This window comes from Protopterus annectens, chromosome 6.part0 (assembly GCF_019279795.1).
Source record: "Protopterus annectens isolate FY-2018-M chromosome 6.part0, PAN1.0, whole genome shotgun sequence".
Taxonomy (NCBI): Eukaryota; Metazoa; Chordata; order Ceratodontiformes; family Protopteridae; genus Protopterus; species Protopterus annectens.
This window is the reverse complement of record NC_056737.1, coordinates 269126946-269154159: the sequence shown is the minus strand read 5'-3', so window position 1 is coordinate 269154159 and position 27214 is coordinate 269126946. Positions and strand designations below refer to the sequence as shown.

Genomic DNA, 27214 nt, shown 5'->3' with positions numbered 1-27214 from the left:
CTCAGATGATATTATTTTGTACTTGATAAATCTGAGAAAGGACATTTCATGTTGTGGACCATTCTGAAACAGTTTCATATCTTTTTTGGAAATAAAATAAATGAAGATAAAACAAAGGCTATAGTGGTAAACTATGTATCCCTATGCCTCACACATGAATTAGTTAAGCAATCCCCATATTTAAGTGGACATAATACGTATTTAGGTATATGGATTAAAATTATTATATTATAACAGCTAAAGATATGTGGGAAGACACCAAACAAAAGATAATGAAAAAATGAAAAACGATAAAGCTTCAAGTTGTTGATTATGGATATGAATAGTAAGATATAAGCAGTGAAAAAGTCTCTAGTCTGTTTTGTTTTATATACAAGACAGGTGTATTTTTATCAGCCAGAGCAAAATTTGGACCATAATTAATAGAAAGTTGAAACATATTGTTTGGTAAAGGAAGAGGGGAAGTGATAAGTGGAATAAGTTGATTCTCCCTAAAGAACTAGTTGTTTTAGGATGACCTGATTAGAAGGAATACTTTAGAAATATGCAGTTAAGGCTCATATACTAACACCAGCATAAGGTTATAAATCAAATTGGAAACGGGTGGGGATGAAACAGGGGGAGTATGATGAAATAAATAGGTTTATAATTTTTGTTAGAAAATGTTTGTATAGCTATTTTTATACCCCAAGCAGACTTCTGATAATTTTTTCTTCAGATAGATACAAAATGCTAGAGGTATGATGGGACAGAGGGAGGTAATTGGGAGCATGTTTTTAGGAATGTAATGAGTTCTCTAGAGTACTTTGTCAGGAATACTGAGAGAGCAAAATGTTGTAACTAGGGAAATTATTCTTTTGAGCTAGGCTATAGAATACAAATTGCCCAGACATGGCAATACCATAAAGCTGGACAAATAAGACCAGTCTTCCTAATACAAAATAATGGATAAAGCTCTAAATTGAAAGACCTGATGTTAAACCAAGGGTGTGTATAGAGGTAACCAAAAAACTTAAAATTTGGTCACAAGGGCTGAATGAAGGAACAAGGATAAACAACTGAGTGAGGTATATGTGAAGCTGAATCAGTGTTGGACAGAGAAATAATACTTACTTTGGAAGTTGTGGATGATAGGGTTAGTTATACATAAATCAGTTAATACGAATCTATTGATAAGATGGTGAGTGAGAGAAGAGCAGATTTTATACTGTGAACAATTAAGAAATGCAAAGAAAATAGTGACATTGATAGAATTTAAAAGAAAGTATGCACCAACGCATCAGGATATGGTTACGTATAAAGGATTACTAAACTTTCTAAGACAATACGATAGGGAAACCCTGAGGCAAAATTTACAAAAGCCAGAGTTGATTGAATTATTAATAGAACCTAAATCACATTTAGCACACAACAACAGACAGGTAAGCAGAATTTACAATGCAATGAATGCTAACAATAGAAAGTTATTGAGTAAATAAATTCAAGATTGTAAAGAGATTAGTGGAATTGGAAATAATGGATGGACAGTGGGGTGAAATCTGTAACAGCCCCAGGTATGCCACCAAATCCAGGAAATTAAGAATCTTTGCCTGGAAATGTCTCCACAAATATTTTTATACTCCAGAAAAAGTAAAATATTTGTAAGATCAAGTAAATATTGTTGGAGATGTAATGGGGAACAAATTAGAATTGTGAGCCTTATATTTGAGGCTGTCTAAAGTTTTCCAAGTATAAGAAAGACTTACAAGAGCTTGTAGGGTAAGTTGTAGGTAATGAATGACAGCTGAAAGAACGCTTTTTATGTTATGTTAACGTGCACATTTACACAATTATCATCAATCCAACATTACATAAATTGATCAATACTTGCCTTCCATTAAACCTCAGTCCTCTTCCAAAAAATATTCTGCATGTATTGTTTCAACAGTTTCCATTTTTTTCTGTGTAATTTGCTCATACCCTTTTCTAAAGATCCCACTTCCAGTTCCTTTATCTCTGTTATAATATTCACTAATTCCATTTGGTTTAGAGTTTGATTTCCATTTTCTAGTAACTGCTTTTTTGGTAGCCACCAGAATTAAACTTAACAAGGCCTTACTATGTCTGGGCAATTCAGACTCTGCATCCCAGCACAAAAAATAAATAAATAATTTCTGTACTTACACCCATTTGCTCACCCAATATTTCTGACAAAGTACTCTCTAGAGAATTTTTAAAGTCTGTCATCTCGTTACACTCCCAAAACATAAGTTCCAAGTTACCTCTTTCTTTTCCATAACACCATTTGCCATCTACAGGAGGAAACATTTTTTTGGAGTCTGCTGGGGTATACAAATACCAATGTAAACACTTTCAAGCAAAAATTCTGAATATTCTGGACTTTGTAGCATATTTGGAAGCTAATATGATTGAAGCCTTGATGAAAAAAATACAATCTACTTAGGGCAAAGGGTAGTCTCTCTGACTGTGGCAACACTATAATTTTAACATGTGTGAATTCCTGCATCCCTTCAAATATTAGGTCCAAGTCTCCTCCTAAGACTTACTTAAAGATGGCATTGTCTATACTTATTAAGGAGACTGTGTCCTTTATTATTCCGATGTCCTGGGATTCACAAAGGATAGAGCCCAGAGCAGTTAGCCCTGTGAGTTATTTTTGTATGGGCAGGATTATGTTCTGCTTATTAAAATCCAAAGCAAAACAATGTCTCAGCACTTGAGTCAGTGATATGTTTGTGAATATCAGACTGAGCTGTACGAGTCACTGAACTTTATCCTGACATACGTTCTGTGCAAGAGACAATATTAACATGTTTTATAACCACAGCACATCTCAAGTGAGGAGCTCAGAGAGTGCTTTTATCCTTCCATTTAACATTGATAATATGAATACACAGAAATGGAAGTGGAATCATTAAATTTATTATTACAAAATGCGAACTGAGGCTGGCCCAGTAAGCTAATCTTCCTGCAAATTACAGCACCAAGTTTTAAAACTCATAGCAGAAGGCCAGAAACAGAGAAACAGTTTCTCAGAGTCAGTGTTAAGGAATGATTGTATATGCTGAATTTAGTCTAATGCCATTAAGAAAAACCTGTATATCTAGGAGGAACAAGGTTAACTCTGAAGGCAAAAATAATAACAGTGGCATCCTTAAAAAGACAAAGTGGCTCCCCATTTAAAGCAGAACTAACCTTCTTGGCTTCCTTCTTTTTAACACCTTGCACTAAGCCATCCCATTGTCTCTCACAGTGAGACTTCTCATATCCAGCCAAAGCTGCAGTCTTAAAAACCAAGTCTCATTAGGTCCTACTGCTTTAACTCCATCCACAAAATTACATTTCCACTGACCATGGTTTCTCCGTTCTTGACCCTAAGCTTTGGCAATCACTTCCACACTACCTTCCTGAAATAGACTACAAACACTTCAGACCTCAATTCAAACACTATCTATTCATTTTAAGTGCAAATGTCAGACAGTATGATAGATCACCTAACTCCCTAATCCTCTTACAAGTCCAGTACTGCTTACCCTTTTACTTGTCTTCATCCCAAAGACTTCTGTGACTTATAAACTACCTCCTTTTATGTTTTTCCAATTCCAAATTTCTTTCCAATTTCTACTTCCCCTCTCTTTTGCCATTACCTCTTACTCATAGGTTGGTACTAGGCTATCAGCCCTAGGGCCTATACAAGCCTAGCCATAACAATTCCCTGGCTATTTCTTCCCACAATATTTACTTCCCTGGACCTCTGTCTAGCAGGGTGACTGACATGATCCCCGAGGTGAATTTCCTCTCTCCTATCCAGTCGTCAAGGTTCCTTTTGAAGCAAGCCAAAGAAGCGCTCTGCTTGACATGTATGGGCAGTCTATTCCAGAGTCTGGGAGGTCTCTGGGCCAGGAACCTATCCCTCCACATGTTTTGTTCATTCTGATGGCAAGGTTTAGATCCTTGGAGCAAGTGTCTCTGAGGGATTGGGATTTCTTTAATTGTAGCATGGCCAACAGCTCTGGGTTTGACATGGCCTTGTATGTTAAGCAGTGATTGCCTCTGAGTAGACGATGTGCGACAGAGTATAGCTGGAGTTTTTTAGACGGTCAGCATAGGGCATCTGCTTTAGGCCTGTGATTCTTTTAGTGAGGTATTTCTGTGGCCTTTCCAGTTGTTGCAGATGTCTTGAGAGGTACATACCAAACGAGGCGTTGTATTCTATAATGGGTCTAATGAAGGATGAGTACAGTGGGACAATGACCTCCTTTTTTCTGAATGAAAAGCCTTTAGTGATGATGAGGTGTGCCACATAGAAGGATTTCCTGACTGTTTTGGTGATGTGATTATCGACGGTGAGACCACTGTCCACTTGTGTCCCTAAGTCTCTTATCAAACTTACGGTGTTTAGTGTACTGCCACCTATGTGGTAATTCAAGGGTACATGTTTTTTCCAAAAGGGGATAACTATACATTTCTTGGCATTGAGCTTGAGCCCATGGCTCTGGCACCAAGCATCTGTTTCTGTAAGGCCCTTTTGTAGAATATCCACATCATTTGGGGATTCAGTAATGGCTCCCAGTTTGCCGTCATCTGCGAACTTTATTAGCCAGAGTCCCTTAGTATTGGCCTGTACTTCAGAGAAGTAGATGTCAAACAAGAGTGGTTCCAGGACTGAACCCTGAGGTACTCCACTTGTCTGGAGCTGGATTTGGAGTTGGCTACTTTTACAGTGTGGGTTCTGTCAGTAAGCCAGTTGGCAACCCGAGTGACGTAGGGATTTATGCCCAGCTTAGTAAGTTTATCTATGATTCCAGAGTGGGGGATGGTGTCAAAGGCCTTGGCGAGGTCCAGATAGGCTGTGTGGACCACCTTACTCTCGTCCACAACTCTGGAGACTGATTCAAAGAAGTCAGTCAGGTTCAGGAGACAAGATCGGCCTTTCACGAACCCAAACTGGGTGGGGTCCAGTGTTTGATGGTTGCCAATGTCTTTGTTTATAAGTTCCATGATAATACATTCCATGACCTTGCAGATCAGGCTCGTCAGGCTGATGGGGCGGTAGGTCCCAGGATCCAAAGTGGATCCCCCCTTGTGGAGTGGGATAACTGTAGTTGTGTGCCACTCAGTGGGCATGAAGCCTGAGGTGAGGCTATGATTAAACATGACAGTTAGGTGAGGTGCCAGTTCATTTTGTAGTTCATGTGGTACACAGCCTGGGATGTCAAATGGTTCCATGGATGCTGTATTCTTAGCTTTGGAGAGTGCGTTTTTTACCTCTGTGGCCGTTATTACCGGAATTTGGCAATCTTTTGGTACTGAGATGGGCCCTTTAGGGATGAAAGGGTGGTGAAGTTGGCACTGAATCGATCTACCAGGATATTGGCACTATCCTTTCCTTAGGATTGGTATATTTAATGCCATTCTGTTGCAGCTCAGAGCAGATCTGAGCATTGCCATTTAGATTCTTGACATAGCTATAGAATGCCTTGTGGTTGTCTTTGGAATCTTTGGCAATTTTATTTTCATAACTAGCTTTGGAGGATTTTATGAGGGGATCTCAGCTTCTTACTGAGGCTGGTAAGGGATTTTTTTTTTATCCTGGGATTTTCCTCTTTTCTGCAACAGTTTCTTCCTTTTGTTGTAAAGTTCGTTTATGGCAGGGGACCACCAGATTGGCTTTCTTTTTTGGAGGAGAGCATCTTGGTTCTATTTGGGATGGCACGATTCATTCACAAGTGGATGTGCTCGTACAGTGCCTTAGTGTAGAATTCAGCAGTCGAACATTCAGTTCCTGTCTGCATGGGTGTCATGAAGTTTGTCACTTCTGAATTGAGTAGCATGAAGTTGGCTTTGGAGAAGTTTTTTACGGAGGTTTCCTTACTGGGGAGTGGGGGAGGGATGTGGATGTCAAGGGTGATTAGCTTATGGTCAGACCTGACCAATGAGGGGGTGGCCATAGGTGTGGACCATCGATTTCCCATGGTGGTAATGACCAGGTCTAGGATATTGGAGCCCCTGGTGGGACTATGGATTAGTTGATCCAGGGCATTGAAATTTATGAATTCCAAGAACCGTTGGGCAAAGGTGTTGGTACATGAGTAGTTTTCCCAGTTAATGACAGGGTAGTTGAAATCACCCAGTATTAGGGTGTTTGGTTGTATCTTAATATTTTCCAGTATGTTTAGAAAGGTGTAGTGAGAATCTTGGGGCATGGTGGGGGATCTGTAGCAAGCTACAATTTGGAGTGCAGTCTTACCTAATGTTAGTTACACCTGGAGAATTTCAGACACATTGTGTTGGGCAACTAGCCTGGTGGTGTGAATATCCTTGGTGAATATGGACACTCCTCCACCTTTAGTGTTTCGGTGGCCGAAAAATGTGGTAAGAGTTGTAGCCTGGTATTGCGTGGGTGCTCTCTGGAGCCTTGAACCAGGTCTCAGTTACTGCACAGATATCGATGTTCTCCATTTTTAGGAGTGCCTCGAGAGAGTGCATTTTGAGGTTTAGACTTCTAGCATTGAGTAGCATTACCTTCAGATTTTGCATGCTTGTATCTGTTACGGTGATGGTTTTGTCCTTTGAACTTTGCCTAAAAAAGGCATTATAGGGGTGGCAAGAGCCTTAGAGTAACCTGAATCCCAGAGTTGACAGCTAAAGACCATCTCTGGCAAAGCTTCGTGGTCTGTCGATCATATCATCCCAGGCAGACAGATACTGGATCCCCTTTGAATGACACCAGAAGCTTAGCCATTTGTTGAAGTCAATCATTTTGTCCTTATACTGTGGTATCATTCTGAGTGAAGGCAGGATGCTACTCAGGGCTAGGGTCATACCTGCCTGGGGCCACATGATCCGAGAGCTCTTCCATGTCTCTTTTCATGTAGTCCAGGGAGGTACGTCTCAAGTCATTCACTCCAACATGGACAATGACAGAGTCATATTTGTACTTGTTGTGGAGTGACTTGAGTGCATGCGTTATGTGGTGGTGGATCCTGGAACCCGACAGGCAGCTGACTGTAATTTTCTCCTTGTTCAGCCTGGTGAATGGGACATCAGTGTGTCTGACTATAGTCACCTATGACTAAAGTTTTGGGTACGCTGTCTTGCCTTAGGGGCTGTTGTTGGGTGGCACACTGGTGTTGTGAGCTATGTGACACTGGTTGTGATTGGTGTTTGTTTGCATTTCAGCTTTGGAGGTCCTTGTTACTTGGACAGTAACCTTCTCCTCTTGACTGTCTAGCACAATCTTGGGTGGAGAGAGCTTTGCTTCCTGTTTGGCTGTGTAAGTGCATCTCTCGCAGGTTGTAGTGTTGGGTGGTAGGGGGGGAAGGGTGTCTGTGTACATGAGGCAATTGGTGCATTGCTCCCAGTCTGCTCAGGTTCACCAGGTGGACAGGAGAAATCACCAGAAGCTGACTCTTGGACATGCCTGGTTTGGTGCTTTTTCTTTTGTGAAGTACAAGAGCTGTTTTCCCTTACCTTAGCAAAGTACTTTGTAATTATAGGCTGTCTGGTGCCTACAATTAATTTCTCCTTATTAACAAGGAGAGTTTAGTGCTTTTATCAGTTTAAGGCTTCCTAGTGCTTTCCAGCCGGTTTTAAAGCAAGTGCTAGTTACAGGGATGCTTAAAGGTAAGATGAAAAAAAAAATGGTTTATCCTAAACACTGTAGTGTGCACTAGGGAAGTTAGATGTGAAAGTAGGTAACTTAAGTTTTACTTGTCTAAAAAATTAAGTTTCAGTGGAGAGTCACGATTTTTAAAACAGCAAGATAGATTGAAACCATTGTGTTCTTAGCTGCTAACTTATTTTACAAAATGTCCCCATCTAACGTGCTTAAAAGACGTTTATTATACCATGACCCCCCCAAAACGTGCATGCTGATTGGCCAGCGTGCCCGTTGTAAATCGAGTTATACTAATGGAAAAAGGTCCGGTCGCCCGGACTTTTTTCCATTAGTATAACTCGTTTTTTTAAAACACTGTCTCGCTATGTTAAATGGGTTTAACATGGCGAGACAGCTTTAAAATAAGCAACGGAGATCTCCGTTGCTTATTTTAAAGCTGTCTCGCTATGTTAAACCCATTTAACATAGCGAGACAGTGTTAAAGCAACGGAGAAAGCAAGATCTCCGTTGCTTTTTTTTTAGTGTTTCGCTATGTTAAATGAGTTTAACATAGCGAGACAGCTTTAAAATAAGCAACAGACATCTCCGTTGCTTATTTTAAAACTGCCTCGCTATGTTAAACTCATTTAACATAGCGAACATAAAAAGCAACGGAGATCTTGCTTTCTCCGTTTTGCTCAACTCTGATGTACTGCGCAGGCGCGCAGTACATCAGAACTGCCGCGGATGCCAGACATCTGCGGAAGGGCAGCAAACAGGCATTATACTATGCCATTATTTAAGAAAAGTAATAGTTTCTTTTCTTAAATAATGTCATGGTATAATAGCAATAACCCACGCCTGGGTGTGGGTAATGCTAAATTTACCCACGGTTGGCTTTGTTTGGTCCCACGGTTGGCTTTGTTTGGTCCCGAGGGCTTCGCCCTCGGGACCAAACCACGCCAACTGTGGGTAAATTTAGCATTACCCACACCCAGGCGTGGGTTATTGCTATATTAACTCTCCCGGTTAACAGTTTATACTCCGTAACGCTGCGACAGTTTTTAATTTTTAGATACACTGTTTAATAGAAAATCCTCTTCCTCAACTTTCACTATGTTATTCTTCAGCCACACTTGTGTATGTGATGTGACCATCATTTGTAAATATGTACATATTTTATGTGCTACACTTGCTTTGCATTACATTCTCATTTAAATGTTTTACAGTTCACACAGTAAATAACTACGTGTTGTTCCTACAGTACAATGTTTGCAACCCTGACTGTGCATGCAACTGGCCAAATCTGCTTAGTGTTCTATCCCGGTAATTAAAATAAGTAAATTAAATAGTGCTATGCCTAAATTATAACTATTGAGAGATATGTCTGTTCTTTATCTCTCAACTTATTTGTTCAAGAATCACGGTAATGCTCAGAATATGAAGGGGGACAAAGGCTCGAATTCAGGAACCGTTTTCAAATATTATTCGAATTCACTTTATTTGTTCATTGATACGGGGAAGTCTGACTCGGTAGGAGCCCATTTTCAGCAGAAGCCCGGGGAGAAATACTCCATTTATAAAGGTAATAGAACAACATTTTTTACACTATCATGTATTTGCTGAATAAGAATGAAACTCTAATATCTTGCATTACTGACTGACTGGACTCCTATGAGGCAAAATCGGGGACATTTTGGCTATGCCCTGTTACTGCATGTAGAGGATGTAATACAGATGCATCCGTCAGACAAAACAAAATGCAAACTGCACAAAATCTCTTCAGAAGCCCCAAAACAATACCACGTACTTTATGTACCCTGTAAACTGCTACACATGACCGAGATGAGCAATTATAGAAACTCTTCTCCTCTTGAAAGCATTAAAATACGAATAATTACTGCTGGATCAATCACATGGAACACGGACTCACCTAATGGCAACGCCCCCTTAAAGATACAGGTGCCGCTTATCACGCTACACATAATATTGTGAGATTTCAACAGCAAGGAAAAGTGTATACCTTATAGACCCAACAGACTGACAACAACAAAAGTTTGCAAGCCGAATGGAGAATACAGCGATTAAATGTGATCGTATCTACTCTTACTACTGCATTTCCGCACTCGTTTTGTTCTACTAAATCATAAGGGATATGAATGAAATGTGAATGGTTACATTTTAAATGTGGAGCTAGTACGATGAAACTATCACGGGACCCAGGAACGTGGACCGTGGTGGGTATTTTTTTCCCTCTGAAACACGTGATTAATGTCATCTTATCCAGATCACGTGAATATATGGAGGCGGTGACAGACTAGAAGCAAACAAGGAAGGAAACAGAGTAATGGGATTGTAAATTAGCAATAATTATTTTTTTTTGTAAACTAGAACATGTGTTTGTACACTAATGGATTTATGTTGGAATATGTGCTCCCATCAACAGTGTACAAGCTGTTTTAGTTAAGTGTAAGGGCCACCGAATGATTTTAGTGAGAAACGGCAAGCGATCCCGGGTATCTGAAAATGTGAGTTCGGAGAAAGTGTATGCTAACACAGACTGTAGAAAGGATCTAGTCTGAAGCCCCAACGATTCGACAGTGGGACGCCCTTCTTGCGTCTGAGGAGACCCGCACGTAGTAGTAACTATGCATGACGCGTTTGAATCGGTCCTTATTCTGGAAAAGCTACCCCTGCAGATCGACTGCGTGGCAGCTTGGGGTAAGTAAAAGAAGAAGTGTAGAATTACTCTCCTTTGTGGATCAAGAACCGACGTCGTGTCCTTTGTAATGTCCATTGCCTTAGCTGTACAAGGGAAACTGTTTTCATTGATAACGTAGGGATAAATTGGGCATGCGTGTTAAATTTCATTTAACACTAAGGTAGTCGGGTACTAGGGGCTAGGGTTACCACCAGTCCCACTTTGACTTCTTCTTCTTTCGGCTTTTTCTCGGTTAGGGGTCGCCACAGCGGATCTTCTGTCCGCTCATGATTGGCAGTGGAGTTTTTCAGTGTTGAGTTGCCAGCACGGCACCCAACCTTCCACAGAAGGCACACACACAGGGTCAATTTAGAGTGTCCAGTCCACCTACTGCATGTCTTTGGGATGTGGGAGTAAACCCACGCAATCACAGGGAGGACATGCAGACTCCCCACAGAAGGCACTCCAGCCGAGAATTGAACCGGAGAACCTCTTGCTGTGAGGCAGCAATGCTAACCGCTGCACCACCGTGGCTGCCCGACAAAAATATTTACTATATTTTCTTTAATAGCTGCATAAAACAGTTATTTTCTATCAGAATCACCTTAATATTATAAGAAACGGAATAAGCAACTCAAATGCTACAAGAATAAGCTTTTGTTTTGGCAAAATAAGTGAAGTTCTTTCATTTGTACTTGCCATGGGTATGTTTTGCCTTGAAAAATCTAACGTTTCTACAAAAAATGTCCCACTTTGGGCATTTGAAAAGGTGGCCACCCTACCAGGGGCTCTAGACCATTGGGCTAACTATGCGAAACCAGAGTTGTGTACTTTTTAAAGGTGTTCTTCAGGGTTTTTTATTTGCGCCCAACAACTTGCGCAGAAACATTCACCACTATCCTTCCTCGCACGACCACCACAGACAGGACTTGCTGTGGAGAACATACTTGTTTACTACTAGTAATTCCAGCAAATAGTTTGCTCTGTGGTGGAGCAAATTACAAAGTTGAGAGAAGGAGATCCTGACTCAGCAGTGATGGCTATTACTACTCAGCCAACACCCATCCCTCAAAAGCTTACACACATACATTTTGGCATATTTAACATATGGACATCTACTTGGTCTTCTATGCCAGATTCATGGTAAATGATGTAGCTTGCATTGTTCTGTAAGTTGCTAGTACTGGATGTTCTTCGTGTTTCACTGTTGCAGTCATTACATTTGGGTAATCTGCTGGCAGGTTGCCCTCAGTCGGTTTGAATTCCAAAGTCTTGGGTCCTGCGTTGGTTGCTGTCTCCTCTTCTATGACATCAGGTCATCAGGGGTATAAAACAAGCAGCCAACGCCATTTTCTTTAGTCTTTCTTGCCGTGCGGTGCCCGAAGCAGAAGCATTTCGCAAGTGCCGGTTGGCCGACCCCTGAAATATTCCAGTTTGAGTTTCAGAACCGAAGTCTTCACTAAGTACCCCGTTGGGGAAACTTTTTTCTTGCTCCATACCGATGTCAGAAAAAGTTAATAATTGTATTACTTGTGGGAAGCAAATACTTCATAAGGATTTAATACTGTATTCCTTGCCTTGGCCCTGATCACAACATGCCTGGCTGTCGGTTTTATGCTAGATTTAACCAACGCACTATTAAGCGTCTGTATATTTCTGCCTCAAAGTATTTTGGAAACAGATTTAACTACCCAGAAATGTCGTCGGATAGCAATCCGGACTTCCCGAAGTACATAAAAAATGCAAAGAAAAGGACAGAGACAGACAGTCGAGGTCCAAAACCGACGATGAAGCTTCTCCTAAGCCAGTCGCCGGTACTTGGTGAGGAGCTTTCGCAGCCCCTGATGCCCGCTACTTTCGAGTCGCAGGCACGCCGAGTGACACTCAAAGTGTTGGACACACAGATGCATCTCCCTCGGATGGGTCCGGAGCCGCTGAGCAGGCACCGGCTTCTGAGGGTGTGTTCAGGACTCAACATTTTTATATCAAACTGACGACAGCTGCAAAACCAAAGACAAAAGCAACTTCTAAAACTAAAAAAATGATGCATGAGCCACGTGCACAGGCCTCTATGCCTAAAAAACAGATGATCAAAATGGTTGAAGACCTTGTTACCTTGATCGGGGGTTCCCTCCCCCCCCCCCCTCCTGATAAGAGGCCTAGGCAAGACACTGATTATGAGTCTTCAGATCAGATTTCTATTTCTTCTGATCAGGAATTATCTATACCTCCCTATGAGTATTCTGATGCAGAGGAGTCTATACCATCTGCATCACCTCCTGAGGATTATTCATGTGGAGAAACCTTGCATACTTTGAGGGAGCATTTTCACTGGGAGAGTCAAGATTTCTCAGAATCAAAAAAATAGGCTCAGATTTTTCTTCTCCCTCAGCACAGGCCTTTAGCCATACCCCCTGTTTTAGACATTGTGGATGATGTGTTTTCGGAGTCAAGCTTGACCCTTGACTCCTTGCCTCCAGCTCCCAGCAAGCCTGACAGATATTACAGGGTCCCTGGCTCACACAAATTTTTATTTAGAAACCCTGCTGCTGATCCTGAAACTATTTCACAGGGTCCAAGGGGAGTTAAGGCCTCAACAGCCAAAAATCCTACCCCCTCTGACAGAGATTCAAGGGCACTGGATAGATGGGGAAAAAGGTTTATACATCTGCAGCCTTGGTAATTAGGGTTTTAAACTGCCAGTTTCAAATGCTCAAGTATCAACAACATGTTTTGGGATTGCTGAAACAGAAAATGATGATGATTTCTGAATGTGCATAAAATAAATAATTGCAGGAATTATTGCATGCAGCTGAACAAGTTGGAAAGCATACTTTGCAATGTGGTTTTGATTCCTTAGAGGCCTCCTGCAGGGCCACAGTTAATGGATCTGTGATTAGGAGGCATGCCTGGCTAAAAGAGCAAAATTTGCCTGATCATGTTAAAGCTAAATTACTGGATGCACCTTTACAGCATGATACTCTGTTTGATATTAAGGCAGAAGAGGTTTTAAAGAAAATGGAAGACAAAGCTAAGTCTATGCAAACTGTAAAAGACTTCTTACGAGTGCAGCCACCAAGATTCATTAGACACTGGCCTACAAAAAATTGGTCCTTTCCTGTGTCAGACAGAGCTCAAAGAGGCAAATTCAGATGCCCTAAGGGTTCCAGATACCAGGCACAAGATTCTTACAGGTCAAAGCAATGGGGTGCTTCTACCTCCAAATCTGGAGGAGATAAAGCGCAAACCTACAGAAAACAGTCCCAATGACTTCCCTCTGCATTCACCAAGCACTTACCTTTTGGCAGCACCCTTAGATGAAAAGTAGCACTTTTTGCTCAAAATAGGCAGCTAATAACCCAGGACAAGTGGGTGCTAAGCATAGTATCACAGGGATACAGATTCCACTTTCATACTCTGCCACTGGCAAACGGTTGGCCGGATCTGCCAAAAAATCAATGGGCAGAGGAACAGAAACAGGATACGTCCCTCATGGATATGGGGGCCATTCAGCCAGTACCAGAACAGGAAAAAGGACAAGGTTTTTACTCAAGACTATTCTTGGTACCCAGAAATGACGAGGCCTGGCGGCCAATGTGGATTTATCGATTTTGAACACTTACCTGGACATTCCAAAATTCAAAATGCTGACTTTGCAGCAACTTCTGCCCATGCTGGGCAAGAATGCTAGGCTGTTGACATTAGACCTAAAAGAGGCATACCTTTATGTCCCAATAAGGCAGTCATGTAGAAGATACCTCGGATTCAAGGCTGGCTTAATGCGTTACCAATTCTCTGCACTGCCGTTTGGCTTATCTACTGCGCCCAGGGTCTTTACAAAGTGCTTGGCTCCAGTAATTGCTTTTTGCAGACAAAGAAGTATACAAATACGACTGTCTCATTTAAGCAGAGAACAAGGACATTCTTCTTCAACACCTGGCATTTGTGAAAAGGCTTCTAACATGCTACACAATAAACGAAAATAAATCACAACTGGTACCCTCTCAAAAGATAACATTCCTGGGTGCAAGCTTGAATACAACTGCCCAGATGGCTTACCTCACACCAGACAAACAAAGGCAACTGACTACTTACTTCAAACTGATGGCAACAAAAACCCAGTTATCTGCAAGACAAACTCTGCAGGCTTTGGGCTTCATGGCATCCTGCATCCTACTGATTCCATATGCAAGACTGCATATGAGGAAACTTCAATGGTACCTAAAAAGTGTATGGAGTCAACATTGTCACAGTCTGGAAACAATGATTCCTCTCATTCCCTGCCTACAACAGGAGTTTCTATGGTGGGCTAAGGCATGTCACCAAAACATGGGATGGACCTTCACTCTACCCCCTGCCAACCAAACCTTAACAGACGCATCAGATTATGCCTGGGGGCCCACATGGCGGGAAGATGCATTCAGGACATATGGACCCCAAAACAAATGCGTCTACATATCAACCAAAAAGAGATGCTAGCTGTTCAAAATGCCCTTACAGCCTTCAAGGACTTACTTCATCCAGGACAACTACTAATAAAGACGGACAACACCACTGTTATGTGGTATATAAACAAGCAGGGGGGCACACCGTCATACCCCCTTTGCAGATTAGCCATGGCACTGTGGGACACAGCTTTGACTTACCAAATACATCTTCAAGCTCAATTGCTGCCAGGAAAACGAAATACTCTGGCAGACGATTTAAGCAGAAACCTTATGGACCCTCACAAGTGGAAACTAGATCCACAAGTCTTCAGCATGATAACAAAGAAATGGAGGAAGCCCGGACATGGATCTATTTGCCTCTCCTCAAAATTATCAATTGAAAAGATTCTGCACAAGGACTTATCACAGACGAGCATGGAAAGTGGACGTCCTGTCCTTCAGTTTGAAAAACCTATCAGTTTACGCCTTTCCTCCTCTGCCTCTACTTTCCAAGGTCCTACTAAAAGTCAGACAAGAGAAACCAAAGATGATACTAATTGCCCTGGACTGGCCCCACCAATACTGGTACCCAATCCTAAGGAACTTGTCTCAATACCCAGCTTAGACCTTACCTCAAAGACCTCAACTACTGTCCCAGCAAAGCAAGTCAGATCCTGCACAATCAACTCCAGACACTGAACCTGGCAGCATGGCTGATCATGTAGGCATACAAACAACACCTCTCAGTAAAGCTGTGATGGATGTCATTTTGGAAGCCAGAAGGCCTAGTACTAGAAAATCTTATGCTGATAAATGGAAGAGGTTATGTGCTTGGAATCAAGCAAAAGGAACTGATACAGCAGAACCAAATATTCCTCAGATATTACAATACTTGACTGAGATGCTTGACAAAGGCCTGTCTTTCTCATCAATTAAAATCCATGCCTGTGCCATTTCGGCTCATTACAATGCAGAGCCACCAATCTTTTCTCATCCTTTACTAAAGCAGTATCTTGGAGGAGCCAAAAATTTAAGGCCTCCTAGAAGATCACCAGTACCCGCATGTGACCTCAATTATGTGTCGGAAAAGCTCACCCTGCCTCGATTTAAACCAGCTGCTACTGCTGCTATAAAGTTCTTATCATGGAAAACAGCTCTGCTACTAGCAATTACTTCAGCAAGAAGAGTCTCAGAGCTGCAGGCACTCATGGCTGTGGAGCCTTTTATCATATTTTACCCAGACAGGATGTCTCTGAGGACAAATCCTTCATTTATGCCTAAGGTGGTTTCCAGTGTGGCTCTTAACCAAACTATTCATCTGCTAACCTTTTATCCAAATTCGCAGATCAAGGGGGAGAGAATTCTGCATTCCTTGGACGTACACAGACAGCTAAGATTATACCTGAACAGGACTAAAGCTCTAAGAAAAACTGAACAATTACTAGTGTCATATGCTGCAGGATCAGAAGGAAAGGCTATTTCAAAGCAGACTATTTCAAAGTGGATAAGCCAGTGCATTAGTTTCTGCTACTTACACCATGGCAAACCTGTGCCCAAGGGCATTAGGTCTCATTCTACCAGAGCTGCAGCTACTTCAGCAGCCTTTCTCAGAGGAGTACCAACCAAAGACATTCTGGAGGCTGCTACTTGGAGTTCTGTTCACACCTTTACAAAACATTATCATTTGCCTCTCTACTTTAAGTCCAGGGCAGGCTTTGCCACTGTAGTTCTGCAGGGCCTTATAGCCTCACCTAATGCTGTTTAGCTCCAGCCTCCCATCCATAGCTTTGGGATTCTATCCAAATGTAATGACTGCAACAGTGAAACACGAAGAACATACTACAGTTGTGTACACTTACCATAAATGTAGATGTTCTAGTGTATTCACTGCTGCTATTCACTGTTGCAGTCCAGGTTACCCACCCGCCATCCCCCTTTCATTCTGGAGTTTATCTTTCCTTCTCTGTCTTCTACAACCTATGTGGTGTGTTTGCTTGTAGATGAGGGTAAAGTGTGTATTGATGCATGCATATTTGGTTTTTATATATATATTTTTGCTACCTTTGTGGGGGCACCTGACATCTGGGGCAAGAAAAACTGAAGAAAATAGCGTTGGTTGCTTGTTTTATATCCCTGACGACCTGACGTCATGGAAGAGGAGACAGTAATCGACGCAGGACCCAAGACTTTGGAATTCAGGCCGACTGAGGGCAACCTGCCAGCAGATTACCCAAATGTAATGACTGCAACAGTGAATACACTCAAACATCTACATTTATGGTAAGTGTACACAACTGTACTTTTTGACAACTGTGCTTGAAATGGTGACTTAGGATAAGCGTCAGAATTGGTCCATGGTGGAAGTACGTAGCAGAGATTAAGATGATGATCGTATTAATATTATTAATACATTTTTGGCACTGACACTTGGTGCCAGCAGTATAGTTTAACAGGCCTTGTATGAATGAAGCATTAGCAATGTATCACATCTGTCCTGAAATATAAAGAACCAAAAATAGCACTAGAATTGTAATTCACAGTGTAATCACTTCACAGAAAGCCTTAAATAGTAATAGAATATGTCAGTTAATGTGATGAGTCCATGTAAGCTGCAGTGAATGTATTATTTAAGGCCGTGTTATAAGTTAGGCTTCAAGGGATGGTCTCTATTTTAGACTTTTTGTCTTGCTTTGCTGTATGTAGTGGTGTAGTTTACAGTACAAATAACCAGTTAAATAGATAATTAAATGCTTTTGACTATCTTTTAGTATGGTTCTTTAGAAAGTCAGTATTAAGCAGATGTAGGCTGTCTGGGCTTTACTGAAAAGCATATACTGTATTGAGCAGTTATTTGAAATTGCAGTTGTAAACATATTGCTAACAAAAAAAGCGGAATTTAAAACGCATGTGCATGGAACCACAAATATTCAGAAATGCAGTTACATTCACAAGGTAGTACTTTTGGGGAAAATGTAAGCAGACTGAAAAACAAAAGAAATATAATTTGATCCTTAGTATTTTTTTTTTGGTATTTTAGTAGTGAATAGTTGTCACTGCAGTAAATATATTTATGTACCTCTGTTTTGATTGCTGGGAATGTCTGTAGGGTTTGTGACTCATTTTCAGTGAAGATGTGGGGAGAAAAGCTCAACATGCAGAGAATAACAGCAGAAGTAACAGTACCAATGAAGTATATGGCATGTTTAGAACATAATAATAATGGAGCTGTTCAAATACAGCAGTGACTTTGTGCTAGCTGTTTTGAGTCAGCTTTGAATAATGCAGATAACTTAATAATATAGATTGCGACACTGAATTGATTGTGACACTGTACTGATTGAACAGAGTTCTTTGTAAAGTAGGACTGTGCAGTGAGGCAATAAGTTTTTTTTAAGGTGTATGGACAATTGGCATATTTCTTGTCAATTTGGAAGCAAGCTTCAGGGCTGACTGAAAGTATTACTAAAATGAGTTTCCATAGAAATTGTTACTAATGGATTGCTTTAGGTACTGCTCACCTGATTTAAGAAATATAGTTGGGGTACAATATCCTACGAACCAATGGGGAGGAGGAGCTGTTTTGGAGTGTAGTAGCTTAAAGGTATGAATTAATAGTAACTATTTGGGACCTAGTAATAGGTGATGAGACTTAATACTTTTCAGTGATGGTAATTTTATGAACTTAATTAGGTGACAGTTGATGAGCCTTACATCTTGAATTAAGTATGAATGTTACTATATGTTTGAGTTTAGATGAAAATCAGGTGATGGTCTCAGTATAGAGAACACTGTCATAAAATAATCTGGAGGACATGGGCAATGTTAATGAGTTTTGATGTTGAGGAGGAAGTAGTGAGTGTGTATATTGTTCATAAGATTTGATTATACATAACAGCTCTGGATAATGTGCACAGCAAGAGTTAAAAACTTTAGTATTACTTTAGGTGTTTTAATTTTCAGGTGTACTATATAGCTTCAACACCATATGTCTTGACCGGTGAGGGATGTGGCTGTTTCGTTAATAGTTGCTGCAATATTTTTGCATGTAATAAATATGAATTTTTCTTTCAGTTTTGAAGCTCAAAATATGCAAGGAACTGTCTTTCAGCCAATAAATAGGTAATGGGGAGCATAGTAAAGCCTTATGTGCATATTGAACACACTCATTTACCACAGGTATTTCATAATATGTAGGTTAAACAGGAGGGAATCCAAATCAGATTAGCAGGGACCTCCTTTGTTGCATATACATTTATTTGAGAGCTCCAGACCTCACTTCACCATGAATTTTCTGTTAGATGACTTTTGAACTCATTTAGTAGAATCTTCACACATTCCAGTGGATGACAGCCTGTTATCATCTTCTGAGTGACTTATAGTTTCAGAGGTTTTTGAAAGACCTACTAGTAGGATAAATACTATAGCAATAACCCACGCCTGGGTGTGGGTAATGCTGGATTTACCCACGGTTGGCGTGGTTTGGTCCCGAGGGCGAAGAAACTATTACTTTTATTAAATAATGGCATAGTATAATGCCTGTTTACTGCCCTTCCGCAGATGTCTGGCATCCGCGGCAGTTCTGATGTACTGCGCGCCTGCGCAGTACATCAGAGCTGTGGGCAAAAGCAATGGAGAAAGCAAGATCTCCGTTGCTTTTTACTGTTCGCTATGTTAAATGGGTTTAACATGGCGAGACAGCTTTAAAATAAGCAGCGGAGATGTCCGTTGCTTATTTTAAAACTGTCCCGCTATGTTAAACCCATTTAACATAGCGAAACAGAAAAAGCAACGGAGATCTTGCTTTCTCCGTTGTTTTTTTAAAACCTGTCTCGCTATGTTAAATGGGTTTAGCATGGCGAGACAGCTTTAAAATAAGCAACGGAGATCTCCGTTGCTTATTTTAAAGCTGTCTCGCTATGTTAAACCCATTTAACATAGTGAGACAGTGTTTTAAAAGTAAGTATAGTAATGGAAAAAGTCCGGCGACGGACCTTTTTCCATTAGTATAACTCGATTTACAATGTGCATGCTGGCCAATCAGCGTGCACGTTTTGGGGGGGTCATGGTATAATTGCGTATAACTTTTATTTAGAAATTGTGTGACTTAATCATCCATAGTTAGTGAGAGGACCTTTCTGCAGCCATGTTAGTCATTGCTACTAATATTTACTGTTCTGATATGGTTTAGCATTTGCTGGTGGATATTGAGTCACATAATTCTGGACATAAAGTTCTAAGTTATAGCTGGTCTGAAGTTGCTCATTTCAGTGGATGTAGCCACTATGTGTAGGACTTTTCATTGGTTTGAGAACTATCTTTCTTAAAAACTTAAATGTATTAGTTTGTTCATCGGGATGGTAAGGAAATGTTAATCAAGGAGAACAGCCCTGTTTTATAAGTTTTGGAGGAAGGTCATTGGACCCAGCAGAGGCTGGCTTTTCATGTCAGCTAGTAATTTTTTTATGTTGTGTAAACTTACTTTTTAAAACTTTTTCTTATTGCTTATGTGTATTCAGCACAATAAACATCAACCAATTCTACAAACTTCTTGTCTAGCAGTTTGCATTAGGATATTAATTGAATAAAACATTCAGCCATTTTTAAGACAGATTATGTTTTAACATCAACATAAAACTATATACACTGCATACAATGTTTATCCGTAACATAAAAGTAAAAGCTAAAGAGCAACACATTCTTATTTTCTCAGAATCCAGTTATATTAAAATAACATTTTATTTGTTAGTTTTTTTAATTTCTTGAAGAGCTGAAAGATTTGATTTATAAAGATTCAATCTCCATCAGTTCAAATGCTTTGGACCAATAATTTGTAGCGGTCACCTTTTTGCTTTTTCTTGTCTTTTTCACTTTCCTTTCCTTGGTTATAACGGATAGAAATTGTTGAGGAAAGTTCTTAAACTGAGTTTTTTTTGTCTTGTTTCCGGTTTTTAGTAATAATCCTTCTTTTTCCCATAGTGAGCCAGGGAAGATGAATATGGCTAGATTTTAGTCCTCTCTGAGTAGGAGCATTAAATAAAATATTATTTTATTAACTTAAATATTGTCCTTCCATATGGCCTTTACAGATAAGTTTATATTTTCCCAGTATAACTCAACACGAGAGCATTCAAACACAGTGTGTTTCCCATTTGCATTCAAGTAATTTTTACATTTCCAGTGAGTTACTCTGAAGTTCTTGGTTTCCATTTACATCAAGTACAACCTTAAGTATATATTTCCAAGTATGTATGTTCTAGATGTATACTTGTGAGGTTTTCCATATTGATTTCAAAATATGTTTTTTTTTTTCAGTCTCATTCCAATTATGTTGTCCAGTCAAGATTTTACAGAGTTGTATAAAACTGTTTTAGTTTCTTTATTCTTGTATTTTTAACCTGACCTACATATTCTAAAAAATGTGAATGTTTTTAATTAGATATGCTGTTCACGTTTATAAATTTATTTTCTGCATATATTATAAATTTTGGTAAATATTCCCAGTCATCTTGTTCTAGAAAGAAATCAGACGTTAGGCTAGTTGTAGCTTTAAAACATTTGACAATAAAATAGTTGTACAAGTCTAGGACATTATCTTCCTAAAGTATGTTTGTGTTAATCAGTACCTTCTATTAATCCTTTAGCAACACAAGAGGAGAAAAATTCAAACCATGTTTTTTTTTTTTTTTTTTTAATTCAGAAGACTCGTATGTAAATGTGTTATTTTTAAAAATATTGTTTATATATTTGGCTGGGTTCACAAATGGCCATATTCTGTGCAGGAACAGTATAGCCACTCCTGTACGCAATATGGCCACCGTATGATCCAGGATAGGGCCATTTTCGCGTGCACGAGTGGCCCTACACTGTTCCTGCACGGAATTCCGTTCAGTATGCAAATCACCTCATTTGCTGGTGAAACCCATGCAAATTGGGTGATTTTGCAATCCAGCAAGCTGAACGGATTAAGTATAGGAACAATGTCCGTGCAAAAATGTATTTGGTTAGTGGCCGAATACATTTTTGTATCTGAAAAAAATGGAGGCATGACAGCTTGTGAAAAGCACGTATTATGTAGAACAGACGAGACAATGGCCAAATATAAGGCCTTTATAGGTTCATACTAGGCTATCTGCCCTAGGGCATTTATAAGCCTAGCCAGAATGTGTTTGGCTTTCGCCACCCATTTTAAATTTATTTTGCTATGCCCTTTTTCGAGGTTAGTATACTGTGCCTCTTGGCATTAAAAGCAACATAATTTTTGTAAAAATAAAGCTTTTATTTTTTTTTTTGCTCGATCTTGTCCGTTTAAGCTAAGGGCTGTGGCATGCAAACATTGGGGTGCCGAAAATAAAAAAAAAAAAAAAAAAAAGGGGGGGAAACTGCCATTTAATAGAAACATGCATTCTGCCATTATAGCCAATGGCAGGCAGAATGTAAACAGGACAAGGGAGCACTGGTTGCCAAGGGGAAAGGGTGTGCTTGGGAATTGTAACTGTGGACCTGCACACTGGGGTATGCAAGTGAACGTACCTATACTGAATCACAGATTTCTACCTACTGGAAGCCTGCACCTAATCGTGCAGGAATAGGGAACCATGTAGGCAGGACAAGAAGATGACTTCAGTAGGGGGTGTGTCATGTTTGGTGTAAACTTATTGGAGCCCTGCGGCCGTGTTTGCTCTTGGCTAAGCAGAGCTAAGGAAGGGGGGGGGGTGTCTCACATTATTGAGCACTGTTTTCCCTGCTTAAACGGGTGTGTGTGCCGTGCACCAGGCTTTAAACAAAAAAAAAGTAAAGCAAGAAATAGCAGCTCAGTTCACATGTGAGCACTGGGTATGTGCGGAGTGCCTCGGGGATTAAACGAGAAGGCAATGAGAAGGGAAAACAGCAGTAGGAAGGCAGTCAAGGAGAACTAGCATAGCTGACAGGTGAAATGTATCAGAATCAGCCAGTTACACAGGCAGCAGCCCAGCCCAACACTACTGTAAACTATGCAAACCCCTTTCACTCTGGTTTTTCCCACAAACTCTACACCACCGCTGTACACAGATGGGGAAATTTTACCTGACAAAACTAACAAAATGATAAGGGGCTGCTGTCACTCTCATACATCAATATGTGCAAGAGGCTGCGGGTGGTGAGGATGTGAATGCTGACTACCATCCCACAGTGAGGAGGAGAAGAGTGTACAGACCCAGGGTAACCTACCAGGGGCTACATGAGCTGGAGATAGCGGAGCACTATAAGGTGGACAGGGACATTCTAGTGCAAATTGTTGAGCTGTGCCGGCCCTGCCTCTTACACAGAGCCAACAGAGAGGAACCCATCCCCGTGGATACCAAAGCATGTGTAGGCTTAAGAATACTAGCCACAGGTACCTTCCAAAGGGCAACTCGGGATATAATGGGGATCTTACAGGCATCAGCATCCAGGGTACTCCACCAGTTTCTAGATGCCATGTCAGCACATGCCGGTGAGCACATATAATTCCCCATCACCCGTGAAGCATTGACCAGCAGTATGCATATCTTCCACCAAATAGCAGAATACCCTGAGGTAGTAGGTGCTATAGACTGCACTCACATACACATCAAAGCACCACCCAGAGAGCGGGGTATGGTCTACATAAACCGCAAGGGCTTCCCCTCCATCAACTGCCAAGTCGTGTGTGATGCCTAGGACATTATCTTGAGTGTGTGTGTGCTGGCAGCCCTGGAAGCTATCACGACTCCCACATCTGGCATTCGACACAGTTGTACCAGTCGTTTGCCAGTGGGGGACATCCCATATGGCCACCTAGTGGGGATTGCTGGCTACGCACTGGAGCCGTGGCTGATGACAACCCCTCAGAAATGCACACACACCTGAACACGAACTCCGTAATGAGTCACATTCACAAACCAGAATCATAATAGAGCATGTGTTTTGGGATGCTCAAGTCACGGTTCCACTGCCTGGACATATCCGGTGGAGCCTTGCAGTACTGTCCAGCTACATGTACACAAATGTTCATAGTATGTGCCATACTACACAATATGATCCTACGGAAATAGCTACAGCAGGAACAGCATGGGGTAAGGCCACAAAGCCCCCCACCATTGCCAAGGCCATCACAGACACAGATGGACTCAGAGGAGGAACCACCTGAGCCTGCACATGTAGGCAGAAGGAGGTGTGCCCAGTGCGTCCAGGCCTTGGCAAAGAAGCAATGCATAGCACATACACTGACACGGTAGTGAACCAGGGAATGACACCTCTCTCTGACTCGCACATACAGTAAAAGGGATGCCAAACATGGCACTACCTGTGCTTTACCATGTATGGGGAGTAAACTGTGTGCATCCAACATAGTCAGCCCTCTAGCATCATCCTCAGTACTGGCCCAACCACAAGGTAAGTCACTCTTCCTATCAATTACTGAATGGAGTAGTATGTTCTGATAGTTGTATCTATGGTATGGATGTGAGCATGCAAGGGAAGCGGGTGGCTGAATGGGATGGCAGCAGATACTGGACACCTGTATGGGCAGCATGAAATCCATAACAAATACTGGTGTCAACACACTAGTCAGTACTAGACAAGGTGACAAATCCCACGGCAGCAAATGTGGTGGCCCAAATGTGTGTCCATGGGACACACACATGCATGTCAGTGAGGCTCACATACCCACCACCAGCCTCAGCCAGCAGGACAGGTGTAGATGACCATAAAGAAAGCCTGGGCTAAGGCCTCCAATTGATGGCAATGGTGAACATCCCCCCTCTCCAGACCTACACAGACAGACTGCAACAGGTCTGGCAGTTGTATGTTATTTCTGAAGGGTAAGAAGTCTGAAACTGAAATGTAGGTCAATAAAACCTCAGATCTGTACTCCACTGATATGCCTCCAGTCTGCATGATAGGTCAGAATAAAAAATGATGTGGAAGTCAGCAGGGTACCTGACGTACCAGTACAGCACAGTTTAAAGTTGTCAGGTGTGCCCCCCCCCACAATCCTATGTAGAAATGCAGTAACATGCAAGTGTGAGGAGTAGTATCACTGAAGCACAGATTACCTGAGTTGGCCCAATCTAGAGGATAGATTGTTGCATGTGTACAGTATGCAGGGGTCTGTGTGTTAGGAAGTGGTCAGCATGAAGGGTTGTGTCTTGGTGGCCTATGGGCAGTATTGTGGCTGATAGGGCCATGTTCTGACAACTGCAGTGCCAAACACAATGCTTCTCAGCAATACCCATGTCAGCAGTCGTTCATACTCACTGTCCAGATGTCAATATCTGCCACCTTCTGAAAGATGGACATGCCATGAATGTGGGCCCATACATACACACAGTGCTCAGGTGGAAGTACCCTTCTCAGAGTGAGTAACTCAGCTGCACACAACATTGGAATTGTACAGACAGATTAGCAGCACATTAGTTGTCCGTGTAGTATGGAATACTGATGTAGTCTGGTCAATCACTGCCAGACCACAAAAGGCATAATATTGAAGTAATTATAGACTGCCTATGTCCCTGCACACAGCAGCATAAGGAGAATGTCCCAGGTGTAGCTGTGAGTCAGCTGCAAGTAGCTTCCATATCACACATGCACTCAGCTCACCCCATCATCAGCCAGTGGTTTATCACGGGTCATATCCTTGCTGATGGGAATGATTGCAGTATGACCCCACTTCTCTCTGGGAATACCTACAGAATGCAGCATGTTGAAGAGCTGTCCTGTGCAGGTGTGTCCCTAGCTGTAAGCAGCACCCTGCCTGCATCCAGACCAATGGATTAATATGGACAGGAACTACTGCCATTAACACCTTGCACACTTAATGTTTCACCCCAGGGATATGACCATTCTGTTAAGTTGATATATGTACAAGAATGGGATCCTCAGACGCCATAGTACCAACACGCTGGACCATTTACACAGACCCATCAGCAAGTGTCTGTAGCTACCCCTCCAGAATGGCAGGAGTGTCCAAGAATATGTATGCTGTGGACCACAATACTGGACTCAGCTTCATTCATCTTGTATTTCCCAGTAAATAACTGTGATATATATATCTGCCAGTAGTTGATGACATAATGCATCGCAGTGTGAAACAGTACATATATCTAAATATCTCTGCTAATACCAACCATGTAACACAAGCAGCACAGACAGCAATAGTTACAGTATCCCCCTATCTACAGATGTCCTGCAGAAACAGGTTGCTAGCTGTATGTGTAGAACAGCAAAACCTGGACTGGAGTACAACCCTACCTGGAATGGATTCACACACTCAGTACAGAAGATCATACTGGGCATGCTTCTACACTTAGATAAATGAAGCCCATGTCTGACAACACAGTGGACTATACATATCTATCATTCGCAGATGTTTGGGCACACACACCAAATTGTACACCATTCATGCTTCACACACACATTGAATAGGAATACTGACGCATATCCAAGGCCAACACACTATAATATGTCAAACATACACACACAGAGATGTGGGGAAGATAGAGACAGACTGTGACAGAGAGAATTCCATTATGAGGCCTGTCCCACCCATTACACATCCAGTTGGCTGATATCACATGATGTGCTGATGTCAATCGCTGTACACATTCCTTTTGGTAGTCCTCAGCCCTATAGTGTCTGTGGTGCTTGTGATAACTGTGTAACACGATAGTACAAATTAGTATTCATGTAGCATTTGTATACTCAGTCCTGTCAAATGTAAAGTGTGTGACTGTGTGTGTTTCCAGAGGAATGATTTATGGCCCATTCACACACACTGCACTTCCCATTGCCCATGTTAGCAGTCCTGCTGATGTCAGTCACCTTGAAATAAACCATTGGACAAGTCACAGCATAAGCTCTGTGGCTCTCGCGATAACTGCATAATACTGTGATGTAGCAAACTAGTTAGGTAGGAGTTCTAATCCTGGTCCTGGCAACTGTGATAATATGTGTGTGTGTGTCAGCAGTATCCTGTGTGGGTGTTGGTGTGATTGTGTAATAACAGGATCCATTGCAGGGTGGGTTTTGCCACATTTTCATATTGAGGACCCATATGTCCCAATGTCACATTACAAGGCCAACTGTTATCAAACACAGTAGAGGTTGTTGTAGACAATCCACAGCCGTAAATGTGTATATATAGACAACCATTATAATACCCAGAGATCTCTGTCCACCCACAGATCATACACAAACACGCTTGGCTCTTACTCTCATCCTTTCTTTCTTTCCCTCCTGCCCCCCCCCCCCCGGTTATGTGGAAACATGCATCTGTTTTGCATAGGCAGGTGCTTGACATTGGTAGGTAATGCTCATGATCAGCTGATGGCATGTGCACGAATTGGAGTACTCCACCTGCTAATTGCATGTGGAACAACTGTGGTAATACTCCTATAGCCACTTGCATGGAAACACACTCCTATAAGTAAGCACTGCAGGTGGATGTTGACCCTTCTCCTTCACTGTGAGCAGAACTTCATATGGTTG

At 41.5% G+C, this 27214-nt stretch overlaps 1 protein-coding gene across 5 annotated transcripts in view; it reads left to right on the top strand.

Moving 5' to 3' along the window:
* The first annotated feature begins 9879 nt into the window (after nt 1–9879).
* VPS39 (VPS39 subunit of HOPS complex) overlaps nt 9880–27214 on the top strand; it is a 1019836-nt gene continuing 1002501 nt past the window's right edge. For 3 of the 5 annotated variants that reach the window (XM_044074020.1, XM_044074018.1, XM_044074017.1), the window contains exon 1: nt 9881–10321. In XM_044074020.1, the coding sequence (XP_043929955.1) occupies nt 10249–10321 (73 nt within the window). In that variant the 5' untranslated portion in view covers nt 9881–10248. Of the gene's footprint in view, nt 10322–27214 lie in introns of all 5 variants that reach the window. The other 2 variants (XM_044074016.1, XM_044074019.1) reach the window with 2 other exon arrangements.